The sequence below is a fragment of the Oryctolagus cuniculus genome, chromosome 3, assembly GCF_051225735.1.
Source record: "Oryctolagus cuniculus isolate XC-2025 breed Fujian yellow rabbit chromosome 3, ASM5122573v1, whole genome shotgun sequence".
NCBI lineage: Eukaryota > Metazoa > Chordata > Mammalia > Lagomorpha > Leporidae > Oryctolagus > Oryctolagus cuniculus.
In genome coordinates this window covers 61,589,996-61,609,659 of record NC_142869.1, presented here as the reverse complement: position 1 = coordinate 61,609,659, position 19,664 = coordinate 61,589,996, and the positions used below count along the sequence as shown (strand labels likewise).

Below are 19,664 nucleotides of genomic sequence, written 5' to 3'. Positions count from 1 at the left end.
GGGTGTTTTCAGTGCAGAAAGATTATAAGTAAATGCAATTAACAGAAATGGATACTAGTTAAAACAAATATATCTAGAGATGAGGAAAGTTTTTAATAGTGATGTAAGCTTAAAAAGGAATACTGCTTTTTAGAATGGCTTATAAAATATCCCTCATAAATCATAAATTAACAGATCCTTGGTAAATTTATAATTTATAATATAAAAGCCTGTGTCAACTTTTGATTCAATTTCCTTAGAATAACACTAGGAGACAAATGTCAAAAGTGGGGAAATGAACAATAATTCCCAGAATTATTTCAAAGCAATATAAAAAGTGCAAAGGTTTCTTAAGTTAGTTTCTGGAGGATGACAAACACTTAACTACCTGAGACTCCCCAGCCTTGCCTGATAGGATGCTGTTGTCAAATTCAACATGCATGGGCAAAGATGGAGGCAGTTCTATTTTTGAAATTGACTTTGAAAGTCCTGATGATATATGTACATTTCATGAAAATTTGAGCCTCTTTAGACAGATGGGACTCATTTATGTTCTACATGATTGTACCCCAGAACTTCAGACTTGAGATGTTTGTCATAAATATCGTTAATCTATTATTTTATGAGGGATATTAAATCTCAGCCTCCTGGATTTAGATAGATGTATGCTAAATTTATGATGGTGCTTGTCTGTAAATGACAGACGCTGCCAAAGCAGAAAACGACCACTTTCTTCTTCTCAACAGCACAAGGTCCTGTTGCTAGAGACAGAAAGGGAAGAAGAGACCATTAAGAAGACCTTGCTGGCTAATTGATGGAATCCTGCCGCAGTCAGCGGAAACGAGAGGCTGTCATTTGGAAAACTTGGCCCCATTTGTAACAACACATAAAAGCTATGGAGCACACAGGGGAACCCATAAAAGTGGCAAGGCAAGGGTTTCCGTTTGTATTGAGTATCTCTGGCAGGCAGAAAAACTCTTGGACAAAGTTGAAAATACACTTTTAGAAGGCAAGAGGGTGACCTTAAAAAGCTGCACAGCAACTTTTCCAAGGAAATAATACTGACTTACAAGTTGATAACTGCTCTGGGTTCACACCTCAGGAACTGCCACCACGACAAAGCACAACATGCTGAAAACGAAAATGAGCGGTTTGGAGGTGAGCCATTCTCTTTCCCTCCTCATGCCTTGTTATCTCACAGTCTCCATGCGTCATGGGTGTGGGGGATATAAAACCACCTTTCTGTCACCAGTGGAAATCTTTTGGTTAGAATCATTCAAAATGCTACTGAAAATATGTTCAAAATAACCCAACTATACCCCCTTTGGAGGCAGGGTAAGACTTGAGCCACACTGGCAAAGCCCTATCCCAGTGTTAATCCCCATATACACTTTCAGGTCTACAACTGTCAAGCCAGACGTTTGGGAACATGTGTCATTCATCATCTACCTGCAAGGAGTGTTTTCATTCAAATATGTTCTTGAAAAGATCTGTAACTTCTAATGCTTTATTCTATTACACTTAAACACTCCAAACAAAATACTACCCAGGAGCTTAGGGCTTATCCATAAAACAAAGCTTTAATGATCATTTCCCTGCCTCAGTTTCTACCAAAAGGTAACAATAGTCAGCACATAATTTAACAGTCAGCATGGTCACATGCACTCATTCTTTTATTTCAAAAATTATTATACTTACTAGACACACACACACAGACAGGGACAGACAGACAGACAGACAGAAACATCCTCCCATCTGCTGGCTCATTCTCTGAATATTCACAAAAGCCAGAAATACAATCAAGGCCTCACCCATGGGCGGCAGGGACCCAAGTACTTGAACAATAACCACTGTCTTCTGGATTCTGCACCAGCAGGAAGTTGGAGTCAAGAGCCAGAGCTAGGAATCAAACCCAGGCACTCCAATGTGGGATACAAACATCTTTACTGGCATCTTAACTACTAGGCTAAATACTCACCCCTGATTTGTTAAAAAAGTTGTTTAGTGGTTTCTGATATTTTATCCTGGGCTATTTGCATTTACTCTTCCAAGTCAGGGAAGTCTGTAAGCAATACGGGTAGTAAATATGGAACAAGAGGCTCTGAGTTCCTGTTCTGACTCTACTGGGATTTGAGTTGTGCAACCTTATAAAAACCATTTAATCTTACCATGACCCACGTTCTACATCTGTCACTGTTATTTGGGAAAAGCTTAAAGGTGATGATTATAGGGGCTGGCACTGTGGTGTAGTAGGTTAAGTCTATACCTGTGGTGCCAGTGTCCCATGTGGGTGACAGCTGGTATTTGATCTAGCTCCCTGCTAATGGCCTAGGAAAGCAGCAAAGGATAGTCCAAGTGCCTGGGCCCTTGCACTCACAAGGGAGACCTGGAAGAAGCTCTTGGCTCCTGGCTCTGGATTGGCCCAGCTCTGGCTGTTGCAGCCATTTGGAGAGTGAACCAGCAGATGGAAGATCTCAGTCTCTGTCTCTCCCTCTCTCTGTAACTCTGCCTTTTGAATAAAATATATAAATCTTTTTTTAAAAAATGATGATTATATATTATTTCTCTTTATATCCTTAATATCCAACATAGTAAACAAATACAACACCATAAGATTAGAAGCCACTTGGAGGGCAAGAAAATGTCCTTCTGTTCACTGTTGCACCCTAGTATCTGGCAAAAAATATACATATATTACGCTACTTCATATAGATAATGACTATCTGTCACATGAATGACTAAAGGATGGATGTTAATTTCAGTCCTCCCTATAACAGACTTTTTGAAAGGGTTAAATGAAAATTGAACAAATTTAAGTTGTTCCTATTATTATATTTCAATCAGAACCGGCTGGTTCCATCATCTTTGCTCTTAATTATACCTATAAATGTACCCATGGCATTCTGAATCTTCCCCTATGCTTTCATTTGTTTAGATAGCAACTGATGTACTAGAAATAGCTTTATACACTTTAAACTAGAAATGTAGTTTTCTCCCATCTTGATATCTAAGTAATTTTTAAAAACTTCAGTGCTAAAGCTTGGACATATGGACTATTGGGTTGCCTATCACAATACTTTATCATTAGGCTGACTATTAGAGTATTTTATTACTAGTAAGAAATAAGGTTCTTCAAATGCTCCGTATCTTTTGAACTTCTTATTGGTTGTAAAATGCTGTCACAGAACAGCCTTCAATCTGATGCACAGGGCATATTACTGCAGGGATATGTGCTGTCATATGGCATTATCACACTTGAACTCCAGGGAGAAATCTAAGAGTATCTGGCCAATATGTTCTAGCCATCCTCCTGATGCTGCCTAATGCTTGCTGTGTTTTGACCCTAATTCTTCCAAAGAACATTTCTCTTCCCTCCCACTATGCTACAAACTCCCACTGATGCATCATTAAAAGTTGGGTCAGATCCTAGGAGACCATAAAGCCAATTATTTGGAGTTTACATGTAGGTCCACCCCAACTTCTGAAACATAAACAAAACAGTTATTCTTAGTTAACTGCCTTTAATGAAACATATTTAATTTTGAAAATCCAGTAGTTAGTTCATATAATAAATGGAATTTCTGCTATTTTGGTTCAAACTCATTTTGTTTACTGACCTAAGATGGGAGAAAAAAAAAAAAAACCAGAAAGCTTGTCATGATACCCTAAAATTTTTATATAACGGAACTTCATTATAGAAAATGTCTTTGTAAATTACACAGCTCCAAATGAAACAGGGGCCAAATCACGTCTTCAAATACAACATAAAAGAAAGAAGTCTACCAAAACAGCAGGTGAGCAGGCTTTCCCAGCTCTTGGAAGACTGTGGATTACTTCTCCAAGTAAACAATGCGTGTTCTCAGGGGCACTGAGATGTCACCTGTGGCCCCACGCTCCTTGTCTGAGATCACACCTCACCTTCACTGATATTCAGCAAATCCCAGGAGGCTGCTCTCCCAGAAGCTCCCTTCCTTTTCAACAGGATAGGGCCTTTCCCTCAAAATTCTCCATCCTCGAACAGCAGTCTGTTGCGAAGCTATTGAAGTTAAAACCTGAACTAGCGAATCCCCTGCATATTATAACTGCCTGCAGGTTTGAAATCTGGCAGCTGAGGCACTGAGTGAGGAAGATTTTCACTTTTCATTCAAAAATTTCAGAATCACAGAGATACTGTTTAAGCCCACTTGACAAGAGCTCTTCATTCAGAAGAAAAAGACCAATACTAGGCAGTTTCATGAGATTTGCCAATCAACCATGCATTTCTACTATGACTGTTATTTAAAATTTTGGCTGCCTCCTTACAGTCAATGTTGTCTGAAATAAAACATTTCAATCAATTGCCTCAGTCACCATTCCTTTTCCCATTGTCTCCCTTGCTACATTCTACCCAGACTCGTTATGAAGAGCTGTTTTTTGTGTCTTTTGTTTTTCTAAAATGGGTTTTCAACTAAATGAAATCCAGCTGACAAAGCTATAGGAGCTTTTTAAGGATTTAGAAACAGGTAGCTAATAATACATTATGTATTACATTGCTTAGTCCAGATTTCCCATCTTAGCAAAGCTCCTAATTTTCCAACTTGACAATTCTCTAAAACAGTTGGAGGTGACAAAAGAACATATATCTATTTAGCAAATATAGCCCATTTTGTTTTATTTTATTTTGACAGGCAGAGTAGACGGTGAGACAGACAGAAAGGTCTTCCTTTTTTCCTTTGGTTCACCCCCTAAATGGCTGCTACGGCTGGCGTGCTGTGCCAATCTGAAGCCAAGAGCCAGGTGCTTCTCCTGGTCTCCCATGCGGGTGCAGGGCCCAAGGACCTGAGCCATCCTCCACTGCCCTCCCGGGCCACAGCAGAGAGCTGGACTGGAAGAGGAGCAACCAGGACAGAACTGGTGCCCCAACTGGGACTAGAAACTGGGGTGCCGGCACCACAGGTGGAGGATTAACCAAGTGTGCCGCAGTGCCAGCAGCCCATTTTATTTCTAAATAGTGCCATCGTAAATTAGACTTCGGTGTTTTCTGTGGGTGTAACAGAAGAAAATGTTTTATTAGTATTGATACTTCCACAAAACGTGGAGAAACAAGTAATGAGTTTTGTCAAAAACTTTACACGGCTTTTGCGTTAGGCAGCATGGAAAAGGAAGTAAACTCAAAATACAGTTGATTCCCATTACTTAGATATGAACAGTTACATGGTGATGGATATCAATGCTGTTAAGACCACAGGTGCCATGGAGAGTGGGTGGGTAGGGAAGTGGCAGAGGGAATGGTAAAGGCCAGATTAAAGACTACCAAGGTATATACTGGGAGATACTGGCTTGTGATGTTTATCATCGCTCTCACACTCATCCTTCAGGGTTCTTATTTTACATCCTTGCCATTACACTGCTGTACTTGATCCTGGAGTGTCCCAACTGCTCACAGGCAAACACAGTTGCTCTGGAAATCTCTATTGTTTCACTGAGTTTCAGTTAGCATTCAAATGTTGGAAGAAAAACCATGAATTGTTAAATTTTCTTTCAATGGATACTCAGGGGGCACCTTGTGGAGATAAGGCATGCTGTGAGTGTAAGCCAGCCCTTTGATTTGGGTTTTCCACTTCCATATTTTTCTTTCTCTGGTTCTAGTCTCTAATCTTTGACTTTTTTTTCCTACTTTATTTTCCTCTTTCCTCACCTTTCCTTTTTCCTTTCATGGTCTTCAGTTATTTTACTTATTTTTCCCTTACTCATCCTTCTCTAATTCCATTTTTGACACTTTTTCCTGCTCATTACTTTTACTACTTTCCCTAGAACCAACCCAACTCCCAAGATTAATATAACTTACATGGAGCATTGAGCACTTTCAATAGCAATGTTGGAAGTTCCTAGTACCTACCAACTTTTCTGTTAGCTCAAGTCACAAAATAACTAGAAAAAAATGGACTAACAGTAACCTCCATTATTATTTTATCATTTTCCCTATAATGCAGGTGATAAGATCTTTGGCAGAGTATTGTTTTATAGAAGCAACATGATCTTGTGAAAAATGAAACCTGGCAGGAAGTCAGGAGATGATGATCCTGTTTTCCAACCACCGGGTAACCTCCAGCAAACAGCTGCCCTAACGTGTCCCTCACCATGGTTTGTAATTTTGCAAAGGGAGGTGATTTTTAATGTCAACATCTGACAGATACAGGTTTAAGATTTGTCACATATGTAAAAAGATTTTTTTTCTATAGGAGGGGAGAAGTACCAACAATAATCTAGTATTTGTTGTCTAGTCATAACAGGAGTTTAGTGCATCTATGCCATAAGGAAGAAGAAACTTTTATTACCAAAGTTGGGTTAGCTCACCCCCTTTTGCTATGGAACTTTGGCAAACCAGACTTATGTGGCCTAAACAAGGACCCTTCTTAAGTAGTCTGTTCATCTGAATAGGTTTTCTGAAACTTCTCATAGTAATGATGGATTTCCTCTTTTCCAAAGGCCCTGGAAAGCCAGAGGAAAGTATTCTTCAGCCTTCTCCTCAAATTCTACAATGATTTAAAGAGCAGAAGCAGGTCAGAAGATTGTGTGAGTGTTTTCTGCAAAGAAGAGGTCCCTAAAAACAAAGTCATGTAAGGCAAAGAGACTTCTTGTTTCTGCCTCCTTAAAAAGACACTGTAGCTCAATTAGCCACTGGCATCCGTGGGGTAGAGGTGAGAATGTTCTATTAAACATCCAAGTTCACGGTCTCCAGGATTAAAAAAAAAAGACTTTTTTCTCTTTCCACTGAATGAACCAACTCAGAAATATTGCTGATTCACTGGGACTATGAAATACAGACTTTTCTTGATGTACTTTCACCAGCAGCTCATATCCAATTATATATAAAGTTCTTCTATTAATCAATTCATAACTTTATAAAGGTTGCCTTAAAATCTATGAGCTCATTTGTCACTCTGAGGGGAACTCTATGAAATTATTAAAAAGTCAAAATCTTTTATTATTTAACACATTTTCAGATTCATTGAGTAATGCCGCTCTCTCAGAAAACCTCAATCTTCCCCCCCGCCCCCGCTCAACTCACCTTTACTGGGCTAAGAATATAAAATACTTATAAGTTTAAGAATTCCTTCACTGAAAAAGTCTATGGTAAAAACCAAACATAAACACGTAGAAAGGAATATAATTCGCTCAGTGTTTTAGGAAGGTTTCTTGACAAAAGTCTAAATACACTGTTACCAAGTAGCCTCTACGTACTTTCATGCATATATACTTATATATATATATAGTTCATATACACATATATATATTTAAATGTATATAACAACATGAAATGGCAACATATCAAATGCTTAGATTCCATGCAAACACATAATCCTTCTTGTGAAGGCTGCATATTAATATTACAAAAATAAACCATGGAGAGTAGCATGCAACGACTAAGGGGAGAGGAGAAGGGTTGGGGCAGGGCAGAAGGGTGAGCACAAGGAATGCAAAGAACAAAAGTGTCATTGACCTGATTTGTCAGAGCTGTTGCCTGTGATTGGAGTGATGGAGCAGCTGGGGTTAGCCTTTGCGCTGTCCTTGGAAGAAACCATTTTGGGTTTATTTTTCGTTGCCTCTAGTGCTTTGACCTTCTTGGCATGTTTACTTCCTTTGTAGTGGGCCTCGGCCTGGCTCTACAAAGGAGAACAAATCAGGCTCATTTTTTTGCTACCTAGAAACACCACAATGGATGATCATGCAGGAAAAAAATACATTCAATCATAGGCACCACAGACATTTACAATTCGGCACTTGACGATGTTTCTGGCCCTTAATGCAACAGTAGACCAGCATATATGAGGTTTTAGCATACTGCACCCTTCAGTGTAACAGAGGACAGTAATGATCTTTAACAACCTAGATGTTAGATGAGTGGGCAACAAGGCTGGACACAATTGTGATGACAATGGGCTTTGTCATCAGTGCCCTCCTTCTACTGCTCATCCGTGTTACTTTTTAAACTTGTGGGTAGACACATGAGTGGATGTCCACGTGGATGGACACGACCATCCACAGATGTTCCCTTTCAGCTAAATACCTATCTGCCTTGTGTCTTCTTTCTTCTGGGCTCTGCTCTGAGACCAACTGGTATGACAAAAACATCATGTTAACAAGTGCTATTGACTGGAAACGGCAATACATTTTGGAGACATCTATGTGTGCTCACTGTGTCATTTTGATAACTCCAACTCCAACAGTAGATAACAGAAGCCAAAAAAAAGAGATGAAGACAATTCCTGTTTCTGATCTCAAATGTAAGCAGTTAGTGTTAAATTCATTTAAAACAAAACATGTAACTTCAATAATAGATCAAAAAGAAGAAAAAATCAAGAAAAAAGACAAAACAAGTAATAGCAAAGTTAGAAAATATTTAATTCATTTGCTGATATTTGGAAAACTCACCAATGCCTAAACAACAGGTTTTTTAGCTTTTGACATCTAGCACTAATGAACACCTTAATAAAAGAATCTAACTACATACACTTCAAATTCATCTTGCATATATCTGAAAAAATATAACATGCATTTGGCAAACAAAACAAAACATATATGATTTACTAACTTAGTTAGGAAGATGAAATGGATGACAAATATTAAACAAGATGGATTTTTGTTAGAGGATTTCTAACATAGTAACTTCTAAAAATACCTGTTTTCTTCATACACTTATATGTATCTAAAAATTATTCTATGCATTTTTCTATTCGGGTTCTCCAGGAAGCAGAACATGGGTGATAGGTGTGTGTGTGTGTGTGTGTGTGTGTGTAGAAGTCACAGTGGATGGAACAGGATTTTGTGTTTAGGAGGCAATGAGTTTTCATGAATGTATGAAGGAACAATTGTAATACAGGGCCATGCCTATGTGAGAGTCAGAAAAAACTGGGAAACATGCTGCTACAGGAGATACAGAAGAGGAAGGATCCGAGCAGAGCATTCCCATTGAAGACTTCATAAGATCAGTAACTTCTGGTGTGTATTTAAGGGAAGAGATAGGTGAATTGGCAGAGAAAAGTACATTTCTGGAAGGAGGATGGAGGCCTAAGAAAGAATTGAGACCAGGGTGCCACAGCAGCGGGAGGTGTGGCTGGAAAGGGACTTCCATAGGCCTCTTATTGGAAGATCTTCAACATAAGGCCAAAGAACCCAGATGCATCAACCTGTGCAGTAAGAAACCACTGAGATGAAATTCTTAGTCCAAGCCATGATGACGCAAATTTTTAATGGAGAGGATTCCTATGACGGCTACTTATGACATGCTTGTTGATTGAATATGACGGACAACAGGACAGACAGTAGGACAGCAGTGAGAATATGATTCTTTTGAGAAAATCAGTGAGTAAAGAGAATGAATATATCAAAAACTGTTGTAATGATATCAATTCTTGAAATCTTGGTTTTTATCAGTCCTGCTTCAGCCCTTTTTAAAATGAAACTACTTCACTGCTAACTACTAGAGATGAAGCCCCTAATAATGTGCCATGACTAGACTTCTGCGTGTTGCTGGCATGTGCCTTCCTGACTTTCTGGCTTGTTTCCCTTCAGCTCACCAGGCACACATTGCTTTGCTATCCTAGCAGGGCAACTGGTGATGAGCATAACTTCAATGGCAGCCACACTTTCAGCTCTCTGGGAGAAATAAACTCACTTTGTGCTGAACTCATGAATGTTGCTGAGGAGGTTATTCATGCCAAAACATTATGACTGACACAGCTACAAGTGTCAAGTGTCACGCTGTGAGTTAAACATTCTACTCAAGTATTCACTATCCCATCTGAGTGGGAGTCTAATGATAGATTCACGTCCCAGTCTGTTTTTCAGTGGTCTTTGATGCTGCTGTTATTTCTTGTGGCATGCAACATAATTAGGAGAACAATATATTGTATTTTGTATCAATGCAATCTAGGGATAGGGTTGATTTTTGTATGTCCCTAGTATATAACCCTAGTCACTGAAGCCTATCATGCTCACTGTCCCTAACTTACTGAATTCATTTTCATAAATATCATTTTGGATCTTCATTGCCTTATTATGGATTATGCTTGCGTTGCTCAGGGTCTTCTCGTGTTGTTTTCTGATTATTGAGTTGTAAAACAAAATAACTCCAAGGGGAAAGAAAAGTATAACATTATTTTAAGTCTTTTATTTACTACCAAGAATGATTAAATCTAGCTAAGATAGCTGGGTAATTATGAAGAAACTGTACACCTGAAAATTTTAGAGAGGGACACTGTGGACCTACGTGGAGAGTGTGGACACGCACAACTCAGGAACTCAGCAGCTGAGAGCCTCAGCACCAGCTTTGGAGAGTGAGGTGAGACCAGACTGCAGCAGCCCAAGTCACTGGTGATAAAGGTGTGGGAAGAGCCTGGCATGAGTTCTGCTTGGAGCCCAGTGGGGGAACAGTGTACCTGCCAGCCTAGAGAGAAAAAAGGTGGCACTTTCCTCTCTCCCCAACCACCCGGCACTGGCATCCTGTAACAGCCGAGAGGGTGGGTGCCATTTTGGATATACATCACAGCTGTGCCAGCTTGTGTCCATGCGCCCAGCATCCAGCTGAGAGGAGACGCCTGAGTCTGGCTAGGAGAACTGACAGAGGGCTGGGTGCTCGTGACTGTGAGAGCATTGTGTGTTGGGATGGAATGTGAAAACTATGTGGTTGTGTGGGAGGGCACAGGGTGTGGCTACATGGATCCTTTGTGTGGTTCCTATGGCAGCACAGATGAATACTGGCCACACTGGGACTAGAGCCTGGGCACTGGTCTCCTTGGAGGAGAGGAGGTGAGTGTGAGAATACACCAAAGCTGATCAAACCTTTGTCCCTGATTAAAAAAAAAAAAAAAAAAAGGAGATTTAGCATGCCCAACTTGGGTGTCACCTTGGATACTTCCTTCATCATGGAGCACTGAACAGACTTCTGGGCCACACACACCACACACCTCTGGATAGTCATGAAAAAGCAGATGTTCCACTAAGCCACAGAGGAACAGTCCAAAGATAAAAACCATGAGAGGGAAAAACAACAACAAAAACAAACCAACAAGTATCTCCACAAATGCTTAAAAATAAATGCAGCAATTGAAGAAACAAGAATAAGGAAGTCAACATAAAACTCCCAAGGGAACACAACAACACTTCAACACTAGAATATGAACATGAAGAGATTGAGGAAATGCCAGAAAAAATTTCAAAAAACTGATCATAGGATTACTTAAAAGTAATCAGAAGCAAATCCATGAAATAATGAAATCTACATGACATGAAAAAAAAATTTCTCCCATGAAATTGAGATTTTAGAGAAATCAAAATGAAATCTTGGAAATGAAGAATTCAATAAATCAAATAAAATATGCAGTAGAAAGCCTTAACAACAGACTTGGTAAACCAGAAGAAAGAATATCCGAATAAGAAGACAAATCCCTGGAAATTTTATAGTCAGACCAAATAAAACAAGAAAAAATTAGGGAACTAAAAAACAGTGTGGGAGATTTATGGGATACTATCAAACAACCCAACACTATGGGTGTTAGGAGCTCCTGAAGGCATGGAAAGAGAGAATGGATTAGAAGGCCTTTTTAGTGAAATATTTAGAGAAAACTTCCCTAACTTGGAGAAAGAAAGGGATGTCCAAGTATGGGAAGCACATATAACATTTTTTTTCCCAGGCAGAGTCAGGCAGTGAGATAGAGAGACAGAGACAGAGAGAGAGAGAGTTATAGACAGTGAGAGAGAGACAGAGAGAAAGGTCTTCTTTCCGCTGTTCACTCCCCTAATAACCGCTATGGCCAGCGCTGTGCCAATCCGAAGCCAGGAGCCGGGTACTTCCTCCCAGTCTCCCATGTGGGTGTAGGGACCCAAGCACTTGGGCCATCCTCCTCTGCCCTCCCGGGCCACAGCAGAGAGCTGGACTTGAAGAGGAGCAACCAGGACTAGTACCCGGTGCTCCAACTGGGACTAGAACCGGGGTGCCGGCACAGCAGGCAGAAGATTAGCCAAGTGAGCCACGGTGCTGGCCACATAGAACTCTTAATAGTCATGACCCGATAACATCTTCACAACAACACATTGTAGTCAAACTCTCCACAGTAAAACATACAGAAAACATTCAAAAATGTATACAAGAGAAATGCCAGATTAATTTCAGAGGATCTCCAATTAGACTCACAGCTGACTTCTCATCAGAAGCCCTATGGCCTAGGAAAAGAATGGCAAGATATACTCCTTGTCTTAGGAGAAAAAAAGTCAACTAAGAATACTGTACCCTGCAAAGTTCTCATTTATGAATGAAGGTGAAATAAACACGTTCCATAACAAACAGAAATTGAAAGAATTTGTCAACACTCATCAAGCCTTACAAAAGATGCTTAAGGATGAGCTACACACAGAAACACAGAAATATGGTCATCACTATGATAGAAGGTGAAGGCAGAAAATCTCCCAGTAAAAGTACAAAGGAAATCCAAAGTAAACAATAGGAATATTTACAGGAAAATGGCAGAGCCAAGTCATTACTTATCTATAGTATCATGGAATGAAAATAGAATCAATTACCAAGTTAAAAGATATAGACTCATTGAATGGATTAAAAAACAAAACCCATCTATTTGCTGCCTACAAGAAACACATCTCACCAACAAAGATACATGCAGACTGAATATGAAAGGATGGAAAAAGATATTCTGAGCTTGTGTAGCCATCCTATTAGCAGACAAAATAGAGTTTAACAGAAAAACTGTTAAAAGAGACAAAGAAGGGTACTATGTAATGATTAAGGGATCAGTTCAACAGGTAGATATAACTATGATAAATTTATATGCACCTAATTACAGGGCACCTGGCTATTTAAAATAAATGTTAATGGGGCCAGCACTGTGGCATAGTGGGTAAAGGCCCCTCCTGCAGTGCTTGCATCCCATATGGGTTCCAGTTTGAGTCCCAGCTGCTCCTGGCTCCTGGCTTCGAATCAGCACAGCTCTGGCTGTTGCGGCCATATGGGGAGTGAACCAGCAGATGGAAGCCCTCTCTCTCTCACTCTCTCTCTCTCTGCTCTGCCTCTCTGTAACTCTGCCTTTCAAATACATAAATAAATAAATCTTTAAAAAATAAAATAAATGTTAATGGATCTAAAGGGAGACATAGAGTCAAATACAAATAGTAATGGGGCCTTCAATACTCGACTTTCAGCAATGGACAGATCAACCAGACAGAAAATCAACAAGAAAACAACAGAGTTATTTGACACTATAGACAAAATGGACCTAACAAATATCTACAGAACTTTCCATCCTACAGTAGCAGATTACACCTTCTTCTCACCCATGCATTGAACTTTCTCTAGGACAGACCACATACTAGGACATAAAACAAGTCTCAGCAAATTCAAAAAAATCAAAATCATACCATTCATCTTCTCTGATGAAAATGGAATGAAGCTGGAAATCAACAACTTGGGAATCTCTAGAACATATGCAAATACACAGAGACTGAACAACATGCTCCTGAATGAACAATGGGTCAAATAAAAAAATAAAAAAAATAAAGAAAAATCAAAATATTTCTGGAAACAAATGAAGATGAAATATATCAAAACTTATGGGATACAGCAAAAGCAGTGTTAAAAGAAAAGTTTATAGCAATTGGTGCTTATGTCAAGAAACTGGAAAGGCACCAAATAAATGAGCTATCAATGCATCTCAAGGATCTAGAACAAATAACAGCAAACCAAACCCAAAAGTATTAGGAGAAAAGAAATAATTTAAATTAGAGAAGAAATCAACAAAATTGAAACCAGAAAAAGAACAACAAAAAAAATCTGGTTTTTTGAAAAAAATAAACAAAATTGATGGCCCAACTAACCAAAAAAAAAAAAAAAAAAAAAAAAAAAAAAGAGGGAGAAGAGCCAAATTAATAAAATTAGAGATGAAAAAAGAAATGTAACAAGAGATACCACAGAAATAAAAAGAATCAACAGAAATTTCTATGAAGAGCTTTATGCCAAGAGATCACGAAACTTAAAGAAATGGATAGATTCCTGGACACATACAACTAACCTAAATTGAGACATGAAGACAGAGAAAACCTAAACAGAGCAATAATCAAGATAGAAATTGAATCAGTAATAAAGACCCTCCCAGGAAAGAAAAGCCAGGATTGGATGGCCTAACTAACTCCAATGCTTCTCAAGCTATTCCTGCTATAAAGCCAGAATCACCGTTTTTTTTTTTTTTTTTTTTTTTTTTTTTTTGACAGGCAGAGTGGACTGTGAGAGAGAGAGAGAGAGAGAGAGAGAGAGAGAGAGAGAGAGAAAGGTCTTCCTTTTGCCATTGGTTCACCCTCCAATGGCTGCCGCAGCTGGTGCGCTGAGGCCAGCACATCACGCTGATCTGAAGCCAGGAGCCAGGTGCTTCTCCTGGTCTCCCATGCCGGTGCAGGGCCCAAGGACTTGGACCATCCTCCACTGCACTCCCAGGCCATAGCAGAGAGCTGGCCTGGAAGAGGGGCAACTGGGACAGAGTCTGGCACCCCGACCGGGACTAGAACCTGGTGTGCCGGTGCCGCAGGAGGAGGATTAGCCTATTGAGCCACTGCGCCGGCCCAGAATCACCTTAATTCCTATACCTGAAAAAGATACAACAGAGAAATAAAACTACAGACCAATTTAACTGATGAGCATAGATGCAAAAATTCTCAACAAAATATTAGCATTTTGGACCCAACAACACATCAGAAAGATCATTCACCCAGACCAAGTGGGATTTATCCCAGGTATGCAGGAATGGTTCAACATTCACAAATACATCACATCAACAAACTAAAGAAAAAAACCATATGATTATCTCAATAGATGCAGAGAAAGCATTTGATAAAATACAACATCCTTTCATGATGAAAACTTCAAGCAAATTGTGAATAGAAGGAACATACCTCAATATAATCAAGATAATGTATAACAAACACATGGGCCAGCATCCTATTGAACAGCGAAAAGTTGGAAGCATTCCCACTAAGATCCAGAACCAGATAAGGATGCCTACTCTCATACTTTCAATACTGGGATTCAGTATAATCCTAGAAGTTAAAGGGATACAAATTGGGAAGGAAAATTCAAATTATTCCTATTTGCAGATGACATGATTCTATATAAAAGAGATCCAAAAGAGTCCACTAAGAGGCTACTGGAACTCATAAAAGAGTTTAGTACTTAAGTGGCAAGATATAATATCAACACAAAAAGATCCATAACCTTTGTATACATACACTGCTATGGCTGAGAAAGAACTTCTAAGATCAATCTCATTCACAATAACTGCAAAAAATTGCCTTGGAATAAATTTAGCCAAGGACATCAAAGATCTCTATGATTAGAAGTACAAAACATTAAAGAAATAGAAGAAGACATAAAATTGGAAAAACCATCCATATTCATGGATTGGAAGAATTAATATCATCGAAATGTCTATCTATGAAAGGAATTTACAGATTCACTGTGAAATCAATCAAAATATCAAGGACACGCTTCTCAGATATAGAAAAACATTGCTGAAATTCATATGGAAATACAGGAGACCCTCAGTAGCTAAAGCAACCACACAGCAAAAACAAAGCTGGAAGTTTCATAATACCACATTTTAAGACATCCTACAGGGCAGTTATAATCAAAACAGCTTGGCACTGGCACAAAAAAGATGGGTAAACCAATGGGACAAAACAGAAACTCCAGAAACAGTCCTACACGTCTACAACCAACTTATCTTTGACAAAAGAGCTGAAATTAATCCCCAGAGCAAGGATACTCTCTTCAACACATGGTGCTGGAAAAACTGGATCTCTACATGCAGAATTGTGAAGCAACACCTCGACCTTACACCTTATATAAAAATCTACTCAAAATGGATCAAAGACCTAAGTCTATGACCCAATATCATCAACACATTAGCAATCATTGAGGAAACCCTGCAAGATAGGCATAGGCATACAGTTCTTGGAAAAGACCCCAGAGGCACAGGCAATCAAAGCCAAAATTGACAAATGGCATTACATCAAATTGAGAAGCTTCTGCACTTCAAAGGAAACAACCAGAAAAGTGAAGAGGCAACTGACAGAATGGGAAACTATGTAACTGATGAAGAGTTAATATCCAGAGTCTACAAAGAGCTCAAGAAACTCAACAACAACAGAGCAAACAACCTAGTTAAGAAATGGACAAAGGAGTTAAACAGACATTTTTCATAAGAGGAAATCCAAATGGCCATAGACACACAAAAAAATACTCAGGATCACTAGCCATCAGGAAAATGCAAATCAAATCCACAATGAGGTTTCATCTCACCCCCATTAGAATGGCTTTCATACAGAAATCAACAAACAATCAAACAAAAAATGCTGGCGAGGATGTGAGGAAAAAAAGTACCCTAATCCACTATTGGTAGGAATGTAAACTGTTAGAGCTACTGTGGAAAACAGTATGGAGATGCCTCAGAAATCTGAATCTAGTCCTACCATATGACCCAGGAATCCTACTCCTGGGAATTTACCCAAGGGAAATGAATCAGCATATGAAAGAGTTATCTGAACCCCCCATGATTTCTGAAGCTCAATTCATAATAGCTAAGATATGGAATCACCCCAAATGCCCATCAACTGAAGACTGGATAAAGACATTATGGAATATGCACAACATGGAATATTACACAGAGTTTAAAGAAAAAGAAATCATGACCTTTGCAACAAAATGGATGCCACTAGAAAACATTATACTTAATGAAGTAACCTAGTCCCAAAAGGACAAATACTGTGTGTTCTCCCTGATCTGTAGTAACTAATACAGTACCTACCAGGTAATCTACAAGTGAAATTGACACTTTGAGAATGATGACTTTTTTTTTTTACTTTTTTAAAATTGTATTTAATAAATATAAATTTCCAAAGTACAACTTTTGGATTATAGGGGCTTTTCCCCTCTTAACCTCCCTCCCACCCACAACCATCCCATCTCCTGCTCCCTCTCCCACCCCATTCACATCAAGAATCATTTTCAATCACCTTTATATACAGAAGAACAATTTAATATATAGTAAGTAAAGATTTCAACAGTTTTCACTCACACCAAGTATAAAGTACTGTTTGAGTAGTGTTAATTCAAATAGTACAACACATTAAGGACAGAGATCCTTACATGGGGAGTAAGTGCACAGTGACTCCTGTTGTTGACTTAACAAATTCACACTCTTGTTTATGGCGTCAGTAATCTCCCTAGGCTCTTGTCATGAGTTGCCAAGGCTATGGAAACCTCTTGAGTTTGCCAACTCCGATCTTATTTAGACAAGGTCATAGTCAAAGTGGAAGTTCTCTCTTCTCTTCAGATAAAGGTACCTCCCTCTTTGATGGCCTGTTCTTTCCGCTGAGATCTCACAGAGATCTTTCATTTAGGTTATTATTTTTTTTTTTTGCCACAATATCTTGGCTTTCTATGCCTAAAATACTCTCATGGGCTTTTTAGCTGGATCCAAATGCCTTAAGGGCTGATTCTGAGGCCAGAGTGCTGTTTAGGAAATCTGCCATTCTATGAGTCTGCTATGTGTCCTGCTTCCCATGTTGGATCGTTCTCTCATTTTTAATTCTATCAGTATTAGCAAACACTAGTCTTGTTTATGTGATCCCTTTGACTCTTAACCCTATCATTAGGATCAATTATGAACTGAAACTGATCACTGTGACTAGTGAGATGGCATTGGAACATGCAACCTTGAAGGGATTGAATTGGAATCCCCTGGCACGTTTCTAACTTACCATTAGGGGCAAGTCCAATTGAGCATGTGCCAATCTGTACATCTTCTCCCTCTCTTATTCCCACTCTTATATTTAACAGGGATCACTTTTCAGTTAAATTTAAACACCTAAAAATAATTGTGTGTTAATTAAAGAGTTAAACCAATGGTATTAAGTAGAACAAAAAATACTAAAAAGAATAAAGTAGTAAGTTGTTCCTTGACAGTCAGGACAAGGGCTGATCAAGTCACTGTTTCTCATAGTGTCCATTTCACTTCAACAGGTTTCCTTTTAGGTGCTTAGTTAGTTGTCACCGATCAGGGAGAACATATTATATTTGTCTCTTTGGAACTGGCTTATTTCATTCAGCATGATGTTTTCCAGATTCCTCCATTTTGTTGCAAATGACCAGATTTCATTTTTTTTTTTTTTACTGCTGTATTGTATTCTATAGAGTACATACCCCATAATTTCTTTATCCAGTCTACTGTTGATGGGCATTTAGGTTGATCCCATGTCTTAGCTATTGTGAACTGAGCTGCAATAAACATTGAGGTGCAGACTGCTTTTTATTTGCCAATTTAATTTCCTTTGGGTAAATTCCAAGGAGTGAGATGGCTGGGCTGTATGGTAGGGTTATAATCAGGTTTCTGAGGAATCTCCAGACTGACCTCCTTAGTGGCTTTACCAATTTGCATTCCCACCAACAGAGGGTTAGTGTCCCTTTTTCCCCACATCCTCACCAGCATCTGTTGTTGGTAGATTTCTGAATGTGAGCCATTCTAACAGGGGTGAGGTGAAACCTCATTGTAGTTTTGATTTGCATTTCCCTGATTGCTAGTGATCCTGAACATTTTTTTTCATGTGTCTGTTGGCCATTTGGATTCCCTCTTTTGAAAAATGTTTATTTAGGTCCTTGTCCTATCTCTTAAGTGGGTTGTTTGTTTTGTTGTTGTGGAGTTTCTTGATCTCTTTGTAGATTTCTGGTTACTAACCCTTTACCTGTTGCATAGTTTGCAAATATTTTTTCCAATTCTGTTGCTTGCCTCTTCACTTTCCTGTTTCTTTTGAAGTACAGAAACTTCTCAATTTGATGTCATCCCAATTGTTATTTTTGGCTTTGAGTCCCTGTGCTTCTGGGGTCTTTTCCAAGAAGTCTTTGCCTGTGCCTGTATCTTGCAGAGTTTCTCCAATGTTCTCTAATAATTTCATGGTGTCGGGTCATAGATTTAGGTCTTTAATCCATGTTGAGTGGATTTTTGTGTAAGGTGTAAGGTAGGGGTCTTGCTTCATGCTTCTGCATTTGTTGAATGCACTGTCCTAGCTCCAGGAATTGGTTTTAGATCCTTGATCAAATATAAGTTGGTTGTAGATGTTTGGATTGATTTCTGGTGTTTCTATTCTGTTCCATGGTCTATCCATCTGTTTCTTTACCAGTACCATGCTGTTTTGATTATAACTGCCCTGTGGTATGTCCTGAAATCTGGTATTGTGATGCCTCTGGCTTTGTTTTTGTTGTAGAAGATTGCTTTATCTATGATCGATGACTTTGAATAGCCCTTCTCTTGACTGTTGAGAAACAGTTTTCTTTTTCTTTTCATACTATCTGTTGAACTTTTTACTTGGTACATAGCTAATCTTAAATGTATTAAGTTAATTGAAAACATATTATAGTAAAAATAAGAATGAGAATAGGAGAGAGAGAAGGAAGAAGGGTGGTAGGGTGGGAATGGTGGAAAGAATCTCTATGTTCCTAAATTTAAATTTATGAAATGCATGAAATTTGTGTACCTTAAATAAAAAGGTTTCTGGGGGAAAAAAAAGAAATTTACTAGTTGAATTTAGTGATGCTACTGAAAGGAGCAGAAATAAAGGTTTCTAATAAATGACCTTAAATAAAATCACAA

At 38.8% G+C, this 19,664-nt stretch overlaps 1 protein-coding gene across 19 annotated transcripts in view; it reads right to left on the bottom strand.

Moving 5' to 3' along the window:
- Positions 1 to 19,664, bottom strand: part of ZNF385B (zinc finger protein 385B) — a 485,063-nt gene that overhangs the window by 29,771 nt on the left and 435,628 nt on the right. For 16 of the 19 annotated variants that reach the window (XM_051849389.3, XM_002712320.6, XM_070070514.2 and 13 more), the window contains one exon: positions 7,463 to 7,625. The exons of the other annotated variants lie outside the window; for them this stretch is intronic. In XM_051849389.3, coding sequence (XP_051705349.1) covers positions 7,463 to 7,625 — 163 coding nt within the window. The remainder of the gene's footprint in view (positions 1 to 7,462; positions 7,626 to 19,664) is intronic. 19 annotated transcript variants of the gene reach the window in all.